This window comes from Protomyctophum bolini (genome assembly GCF_963924005.1).
Source record: "Protomyctophum bolini genome assembly, chromosome: 16".
NCBI lineage: Eukaryota > Metazoa > Chordata > Actinopteri > Myctophiformes > Myctophidae > Protomyctophum > Protomyctophum bolini.
The window spans coordinates 2,183,521-2,193,520 of NC_137877.1; the positions used below are offsets into that span (position 1 = coordinate 2,183,521).

At 46.6% G+C, this 10,000-nt stretch overlaps 1 protein-coding gene across 1 annotated transcript in view; it reads left to right on the plus strand.

The window, feature by feature from the left end:
* The window catches only part of LOC308330379 (E3 ubiquitin-protein ligase SH3RF3-like), a gene marked incomplete at its 3' end in the record, with an annotated part of 115,140 nt that overhangs the window by 67,173 nt on the left and 37,967 nt on the right, over positions 1-10,000 (plus strand). Inside the window, exons 2-3 of the mRNA XM_080785228.1 lie at positions 2,934-3,209; positions 8,891-8,986. Of these exons, the coding sequence (XP_080641354.1) occupies positions 2,934-3,209; positions 8,891-8,986 (372 nt within the window). The remainder of the gene's footprint in view (positions 1-2,933; positions 3,210-8,890; positions 8,987-10,000) is intronic.

The following is a 10,000-nucleotide window of genomic DNA, read 5'->3' on the forward strand; positions in this document are numbered from 1 at the left end:
TTTTAGAATCTGATCTCAGGTCAAAATGGGTTAAAAAAAAACCAAAATGGGCCCCAAAATGGGTTAAGTAGAAAATCGAACAGGCAAAATGTGCACAATTGGAAACATGTTTTTCATCATTACCGCTATTATACCAGTTAGTGTATAAGTGCGATCGCTACACAGACCTGATGAAGCACACTGTGTTCTTCTGCCTCACTCCGACTGCCTTCACATTGGTGTCACTTTCACATCGTCTCCACATCCTGAACATTTCTCTCAGAGTCTCCCAATTATCTGGGTAGAGATGACACACCTCTCCTCTACCGTCCCCCGCTAAGCGCCGCGCTCCCAGGAACATTTCTCTTTCCTCTTCCTGCTGTGCTCCTCCCCCCCCCCCCCCCCCCCCCCACACACTCCTCCCCCCCCCCCCCCCCCACATCCTCCTCCCCCCCCCCCTCCCCCTCCCTCTGTTCTCCCATGATTCCTGAGGGGGAGAAAGGAGGAGAGAACACAGCAGGCGACGGCTTTCTCCCGATGCTACCCCCCCGCGCGCGCAGCGCGTGTGCGCGTGTGTGTGTGTGTGTGTGTGTGTGTGTGTGTGTGTGATTGTGTGTGTGTGTGTATCCAATTTTTTCTGTCCAATTAGTTTTGCACAAATGTGTGTCATGTGTTTGTGTGTAGGCGTTAGTGTATAGGTGTGTGTGTTTGCGTCTATAGGTGTGTGTGTGTGTGTGTGTGTGTGTGTGTGTGTGTGTTTGCGTCTATAGGTCTGTGTGTGTGTGCGTGCACTGCGTAGGCCGGAGGAACAACTTTGCACACAGCATTGTTCTTCTTCTTCATAATGTGTCTGTGTGAGTGCGCTGTCATAATTATGTGCAGGCGTTTTTGTCTGTAAACCTGCGCTTGTATCACTGTTTGTTTGCGGAGAGCACGCATGCGCTGCCTGCAACACGGTGGTTGTTTGCGGAGAGCACGCATGCACGCTGCGCATGCGTTTGTTTGCACGCTGTGTGCGCTCGCGCTGCGCACGCGTTCGTGCACGTACCCGTGTTGTCTTTCTTCCTGTTGCGTCAGTGCTGATCTGAAGACATCCACACACACACACACACACACACACACACACACACACACAGCAGACAGACTGCTGAGGCCTCCTTAAAGTGACGTGCGTTCTCCTATCTGAGCGCAGCAGCAACACTCCCCAAGGCTCCTGTACTACAGTGTCTATAGGGATCAATAAACTGTACTACAGTGTCTATAGGGATCAATAAGCACGCGGCAGAGCATGCGTCTTATGTGTCTGTTGTTCATGCCCCCCCCCCGTCCCCCTCGTCCCCCCCGTCCCCCCCGTCCCCGTCCCCCCTTTCAGGACCACGAGGGCACCAGCCCTGCAGTGTCCTTGTGGTTAGAGAGTGTCGCCCCTGATGTGGAGGTGGGGTTCAGGTGGCTCATACCAAAGACTGTATACATAAATGGTACCCAACGCTCAAAACCCGAGGGGTTGCATTGCAGGGTTTTATAGTCCCTATTCTTGTAAAATCCCAACGTGTGTGTGTGTGTGTGTGTGTCTGCCTGCCTGCGTGCCTGCCTGCGTGCGTGCCTGCGTGCACAGCACACTCGCAGCAGAAAGTGGCATCCTGTGTCTCAGGCAGTTCGTCAGCCTCATTGTAAACACCTGCTTAATAGAAGAACAAAAAGATGTTCTCTCTGTTCATCCCCCGGCCCTCTCCCTCTGTATCTCTCTGTGTGTGTGTGTGTGTGTGTGTGTGTGTGTGTGTGTGTGTGTGTGTTGTGTACCCTTCTCTCTCTCTCTGTTGTTTGCTCGTATCTTCCCTGAGATGAGAGGCCGCTCCACTGGGTGTCTGTGGTGTCTGTGGAGTCTGTGGAGTGTTGGGTGTATAAACATGTTCTCAGTCCCATTATCGTTACAGCTACAAACATCCTATCACCAAATATCAACTTATGTTATGTTCTTTTGTTGTTGTTGTTTCTTTCTGTGTTTTCTTTTTTAAATAATAATAGGTATAATATAGGTAATGGCTGCTTGAGAGAGAGCCATTATCGTGCACTCAGGCAAGAAGAGCATGCCGGAGCTCCAGCTCGCGGGGCGCGCCGAGCTCCCCTGCCCGCCCACGGTGCACCTTTCTGGGGCTCTATTAGGGCAGCTGTGGCTCAGGAGGTAGAGCGGGTCGTCCAAACAGTGAAACGTGTCAGTGAACGGACCCGGCTGGACCAGCTCAGGAACTCACTGACTCACTCTATTCATGGGACCAGCTCAGGAACTCACTGACTCACTCTATTCATGGACCAGCTCAGGAACTCACTGACTCACTCTATTCATGGACCAGCTCAGGAACTCACTGACTCACTCTATTCATGAACCAGCTCAGGAACTCACTGACTCACTCTATTCATGGACCAGTCAGACCTTATTGGACCAGCTCAGGAACTCACTGACTCACTCTATTCATGGGACCAGCTCAGGAACTCACTGACTCACTCTATTCATGGGACCAGCTCAGGAACTCACTGACTCACTCTATTCATGGACCAGCTCAGGAACTCACTGACTCACTCTATTCATGGACCAGCTCAGGAACTCACTGACTCACTCTATTCATGGGACAGTCAGACCTTATTGGTCATAATTATAATCGGTTCTCCGGGATAATATAGTCATCGCTCAGGAACTCACTGACTCACTCTATTCATGGACCAGCCCAGCTCTGTGTGGATGTCTGGGCTGTCGAGGCCAGAAAGTAGTTTTTTGCCACTCAGTGGGTGTTCCCGCATAACGTCCGGGTATGCTGATGATGTCACACGCATACCCTCTATTATAATTGATGGATTAATGAATGAATGAAGTCACTGAAAACGGGGAGAAAGAACGTAATTATGCTAACTCTGTGTGTGTGTGTGTGTGTGTGTGTGTGTGTGTGTGTGTTCTCCAGAGCGTCCCGGCCCTCCCCTGCGGTAAGGCCCTCTACTCCTACGAGGGCAAGGAGCCCGGCGACCTGCAGTTCAACAAGGGTGACATCATCATCCTGCGCCGCAAGGTGGACGACAACTGGTACCACGGCGAGCTCAGCGGCTGCCACGGCTTCCTGCCCGCCAGCTACATCCAGCTGCTCCGCCCCCTGAGCCAGACTCCGCCCACGGGCAAGGCGCTGTACGACTTCGAGGTCAAGGACAAGGACCAGGACAAGGACTGCTTGGCCTTCAGCAAGGGTAGCGTATGGCGCTATATAGCCCGAGCTAACGTGGTAGCATAGCACTATATATAGCCTGAGCTAACGTGGTAGCGTAGCGCTATATAGCCTGAGCTAACGTGGTAGCGTAGCGCTATATAGCCTGAGCTAACGTGGTAGCGCTATATAGCCTGAGCTAACGTGGTAGCGTAGCGCTATATATAGCCCGAGCTAACGTGGTAGCGTAGCGCTATATAGCCCGAGCTAACGTGGTAGCGTAGCACTATAGCCTGAGCTAACATGGTAGCGTACATTTAGCAGACGCTCTTGATCCAGAGCGACTTACATTTAAGCAAAAACAAAAGCATGGCATACATACATACATCACATGTATATAAAAAAGTAGTTATCATGTATAAACTAAGAACGTAACAGTGGAGTATCTATGTCAACTATATACATACTATACTATATTATATTATATATTATGCATGAGCGCTGTTCATGCAGCCTGAACTGAGACGAGCTAGGAGTTGGAAATAGTTTTCAACGAGGGCGGCGCAAATAAGAAAAGAAAAAATCACCGTGAAGTATATTCATAACACCTGATGATCAATCATGTTTTAGGGAGGCAAAAAAAAGTATCACGGCACTCCGTCTTTAAATAGTATGTAAATTCTCCCTGTGGTTACATAAGAAAACAACCTACCAATCATACTCCTCCATACGAGCAGTCATCACTCAGCCACTGGAGGACTGAGGTGGTATTTTTATACATGCCTTTCTGGTGAGAATAATACATTTCATACTGCTTTGTTTATTGCGAACGCAGTGAGCACTTACTATGAGACCTAGCAGATCATGTCTGTCTGTGTGTCTGTGTGTCTGTCTGTCTGTCCCGCTTTTGTGCCCATATATGGAGCTGAGTGATTACGTCACCATGACTCAGCCATAACCATATAAGGAGTCCCCCAAAGCAGCTATACGTCCAAAACCCAAATATGTACGAGCTGCGTTCGCTTCCCGCGTTTGCGCGTCTTACTGGTGTAAACAAAGCAGTATCTGGTGTGTGTGTGTGTGTGTGTGTGTGTGTGTGTGTGTGTGTGTGTGTGTGTGTGTGTGTGTGTGTGTGTGTGTGTGGACTCCGGGGAGCAGGTGTGTATCCAGCCAGAGACAATTATTTCATTCATGCGATAAATAACGTACTTGGCCAATAAAATAGATCGGGGCGACGTCTGACTGAGACGGTTTCCCTGTTGGGGAACGCTATAACCGTTAACCCATTCTGACCTGAGATCAGATTCATACGAGGTTTCCACGGGACACACACTGGTCTGATTAACCCATTCTGACCTGAGATCAGATTCTAAAAATGTCAGTCGTTCTTCGAATTTTTCAAAAATAGCAGACCTACAAGCTCGTATCGCGCCACTCGGTGGCGCGATACGAGCTTGTAGATCTGCTATTTTTCAATAGCTAAAGCATAACATGATGCTGACACCAAAATGGGTGCCCGGTCAGAATGGGTTAAACAACCCCACGCCCAACACACGGACTGACAGACAGACAAATGAGACAGACAGACATGCGTCATGGAGGGAGAGATAGCAAAGTGTTCGCCAGCTCCCAGCAGTCCTCGACAGATGGCCACGTATATCACAGTGTGCTCCAAAAAACCCATTAGGACAGATTTGCTTGTTTTGATTGTATTTGTCTTTTGACTGTTTTGAAGAGGATCCGACTGTGTTTAAAACACACACACACACGCACGGCACACAGGACAGGACAGGCCCTCTGCATTGTCCTTGGGCCATCTCACCTTTATATTACTTTACTTTAGTTGTTTATTTGGACAGGACAATGCATATTAATGGACGTAAACACACCGGATATAACACAGTTGCTCATTTTCATCCGCAGTCCTCACAGGAAACACAAAACGTAAAAACAGACAACAGTCAAACAGTGGAATACATTTACATGACATTATACATACAGTAGGAAACACAGCATAAAAAAGAAATACACCTAAAATAATCATAAATGGTTGCAGCTTTGGTTTTCAAGCAACCATTTTTTCAGATTGTATTTAGAAGATGGAAATGTAGCGCAGTCCCTTTATACGCAGAGGAAGGCCATTCCATGATGCTACACAAGCCGGGACTGAGAGGACATTTATAGAGGAAGGCCATTCCATGATGCTACACAACCCTGCACTGAGAGGACATTTATAGAGGAAGGCCATTCCATGACGCTACACAACCCTGCACTGAGAGGACATTTATAGAGGAAGGCCATTCCATGCTACACAACCCTGTACTGAGAGGACATTTATAGAGGAAGGCCATTCCATGCTACACAACCCTGCACTGAGAGGACATTTATAGAGGAAGGCCATTCCATGACGCTACACAACCCTGTACTGAGAGGACATTTATAGAGGAAGGCCATTCCATGATGCTACACAGCCCTGTACTGAGAGGACATTTATACACAGAGGAAGGCCATTCCATGCTGCTACACAGCCCTGTACTGAGAGGACATTTATACACAGAGGAAGGCCATTCCATGCTGCTACACAGCCCTGTACTGAGAGGACATTTATACACAGAGGAAGGCCATTCCATGACGCTACACAGCCCTGTACTGAGAGGACATTTATACGCAGAGGAAGGCCATTCCATGATGCTACACAACCCGGGACTGAGAGGACATTTTGGCCCACTGTAGCATACTGTATAATGTCTATGGCCTATAGCCTATAGCATGCAGATCTGCAGTGTAATACATAAAGACGTAATGAACTCTCACTTCCTCTGGAACTCAGGCCTCAGGGCGTTTACTGTGAGCGAGGCTGCGTGCGCGCTCTGTAGTCGGGCGAGGGTTAATAAAAAAACAAATCCTCCTCCTCCTTCTCCTCCTCCGGAGGTCTCTGCCCTGTCGGCTCCACGCCGCGTGTCAATAAAGAGATAAATGAAACATTAAGATCATTTACGTATAGGCCTGACGTCAGCGTTTTATTTTAATATAAATCTTTTTTTATATATGAGCTTGTAGATCTGCTATTTTTCAATAGCTAAAGTATAACATAAACACATTCCCGTCCAGAATGTGTTAAGATCATTTACAGTACCGCTGGTCCCAAACGCTCCAGAACCAAGGAATGCACACTCAGAACTGTACAGACTATACTGTATATACAGTACAGAGCACAGTAACTATAATGACAATAAATGTATATAATTGCACCGCTCAGTTCACACAGGTGTGATTTTATTTTCCCCTCTTCTCTCTTGATTTCCCTCTGCCTTTCCTCACCTCCCTCTGTTCTTGCTTTCTTTTTTTGGCGTTTGAACGAAGCATTATGTCATGCTTTAGCTATTGAGAAAATAGCAGATCTACAAGCTCGTAGCGCGCCACCGAGTGGCGCGCTACGAGCTTGTGTGCCCAAAAATGTGTGCCGCATTCTTACGATTTTTGAAAAATCGTAAGAATGCGGCACACATTTTTGAATATATATTCTTTGTCTGTCTGTCTCACTGTACACTGAGGCCAAACACGGAAGCAGAATGTAATTGCTGTGAGATCAAAGAACAGAACAGGCTTATATATATTAAATATATATATAATATATTATATTATAGGAAGGTGAGGAATCAGTGAGGCGTTTGTGATGTGCAGGTGATCTGATGTAAAACAATCAGATCAATGATAATCATAAAACCTCCAGGCTAACGAGCTGGAAGGAAAAACGGAACCTCAAACACGTTTACCAACAAACAACAACAGTTTGATATCATATCCCCTCTGGGTAGCAGTGCAGAGAGGACGAGAAGGCTCTCTCTCTCTCTTCTTTGATAGGCTCTCTCTCTCTCTCTCTCTCTCTCTCTCTCTCTCTCTCTCTCTCTCTCTCTCTCTCTCTCTCTCTCTCTCTCTCTCTCTCTCTCTCTCTGTGTGTTCTTTCCCTGGGTCAGGTGTAAACATTCATTAGCCCATTTTGACCTGAGATCAGATTCTAAAAATGTCTTCTAGTTAGTTAGTTACTTTATTGACACAAAATGTATAAAACATTGGGTCCAAACAATAATAATAAAAAAAACCCATGAATAAAAAACTTAAAAAAGGTACAATTAATACATTAAAATATACAATACACAATACAGAATCCCTTTTATTACGACAGGAGCTTTCTATCGCTCCACAAGTGACAGGCAGGCCCTCATGTCCATATTTCTCTCTGATATCTTGTGTGAGGGGACAAACCAGCTTGTAGATCTGCTATTTTTCAAACGCTGAATCATAACATAATGTATATGTAACACCAAACGGCGTTCCCGCTCAGAAGGGGTTAGTATTCCCTGGGCTCCTGTGCTCTTCAAGGCTCAGCGTTCTGTTCCCGCTGTTACACAGACTCATTTGTGCCAAGACCATATCTGTGCTATCAGCACGCCATGCCTTGTGGGTTTTAAGTGGAGTGCGGTCTCTCTCTGTGTGTGTGTGTGTGTGTGTGTGTGTGTGTGTGTGTGTGTGTGTGTGTGTGTGTGCGTACGTATACATGCAGTGTGCAGGCATACAGTATGAAGTTTGGAGAAAGTGGGGCAACGTCACGGTCAAAATGCATCTACCTACTGTATATGACAGCCCTATATACAGTAGACGCATGCATGCACACACGCACGCACGCACACACACACACACACACACACACACACACACACACACACACACACACACAACTTCACCACATGAGGCTGTGTGCATGAGGACCCAGAAGAGAATTTATTTCCCATTCATTAATTATTATTACATAAAATACATTAACCCCTCGGCCCTATAGGCCTATCCACATTTCGACCATTAATTGAAGATAGCCGATCTACAAGCTCACAATGCATTGTGAACTTGTGTCCCCAGTGTCCCTATCATCAGGGAACGACCGTTTTCTACCTCTGGTCTGCTTTGAGGCAGGACTCCAGAGAAAGAAGGGAAGATATAACCTCATTGTCAGCTCTGTAGCAGTGGCCGGAAAACTGTGTTCTTCTGGATCGGACTAGTGTAGAAACACTTGCCGTAGTGTTGCCTTATATTAGATCAGTCGATGGGTGGCTGGGTTCGATGGGTTCCCAGACAGATTTTGCGCTGTCATTAGAAGACGGCCGTCCTACATATTTCTACTTTTAACATCTTACTAAGCTGGGAATTAGTGTGGACTTAAACTGTTACTCAGTTGAGCTCTGGGTGGACACAGCGAGATCCACATTGGTTCCATTTGTAAAATCTCAGAGTTACATGTTGACACATTTGGTTCCTCAAGGCCTATTCATAGTCTGGATTTTCGGTGATGAGGTGACCACCGCTCCGGTGGTGAGGTGACCACCGGAGCTGAAATAACGTTGAGCGGTGGTGAGTAAAAACAGAGAGATGGGCTGGAGCGGTGGTTTGCTCTTCACCGCGGCTCGTGACGTCATGTTGTAGTTCGGTGGTCACCTCAGTGACGTCATGTTGTAGTTCGGTGGTCACCTCACCACCGTAAATCCAGACTATGTATGAGCCTTCACTGTCTCTTAGCTGGGGACCTTTCTGTAACCCCCCCGCACTCCAACACACACACACACACACACACACACACCCTGAATTAGGCTTTTACGTTAAAGTTAAACCTCTCTCTCTCTCTCTCTCTCTCTCTCTCTCTCTCTCTCTCTCTCTCTCTCTCTCTCTAGGATGAGGTGCTGACCGTGATCAGGCGAGTGGATGATAACTGGGCAGAGGGCATGCTGGGAGACAAGATTGGCATCTTCCCCATTCTCTATGTGGAGGTAGGCGCACGCACGCACACACGCACGCACACAAACTCATGGATAATATGTCCTCATGATACAACACATGTCACTCAGTACTGGGTGGCTGTTAGTGGCTCAGGAGGTAGAGCAGGTCGTCCAATGATCCGAGGGTCGGCGGTTCGAATCTCGGCTCCTCCTCCTGTCTTACATGTGGAAGTGTCCTTGGGCAAAGACGAGTCACGTTGAACCTGTGTTGTTTGGTTGTAATAGTTCCCACCTCCCAGTGTGTGCTCTCACTGCACTGGCAGCGCTGAGAGTGGCCATTGCATCATTGTAAACTAAGCCTATGCTGTAATTTCAAAACAAAGTCAAGTTGTTTAATCAATTGTGTGTTTTTCTACTTGGCTGTTCTTTATGCTGTTCATGCTTTGAAGTCCGATAATACACACTGACAAAAATAAAAGAAGGGTTTATTTATTTGAATGATGATTAATGATTAAAATGATGACGTCATGAACGGGGCCTCTCGAAGGTAAGGAAAATAATCCCATGTAGTTAATAGTTATTCAGTCTCATAAACTCTTGTTAATATTTCTCCGCTGGTTAAAACCCACGGAGACTAAAAAAAAACACAAGCAAACATCTACATGTTGGGGGCTGTCCTTTCAATAAAGGTTCATTTACATACACTATGGACTATGGATAGTAGTGTATGTAAATGAACCTCTCTCTGTGCCGTGCTATATGAGCTGGTAGGTCTGCTTATTTCTCAATAGCTAAAGTATAACATAGTGCTTAAAACACCAAAAGGGGTTCCCGCCCAGAATGGATTAAAAAGTAAAGTAAAAGGGAGTATGTTTTTATACTAATATTATCTTACTGCGTACAGCGGCTCTTTCTCCTCACAGTCGCTGTAAGAGTTGCTCCAGACAAAGATATAGCGTCAGCTATTTCTGTATTGTGTTTAACATGCAAATAAATGCATGTATACTGTAGCAGCCACTGAACACACACACACACACACACACACACACACACACACACACACAC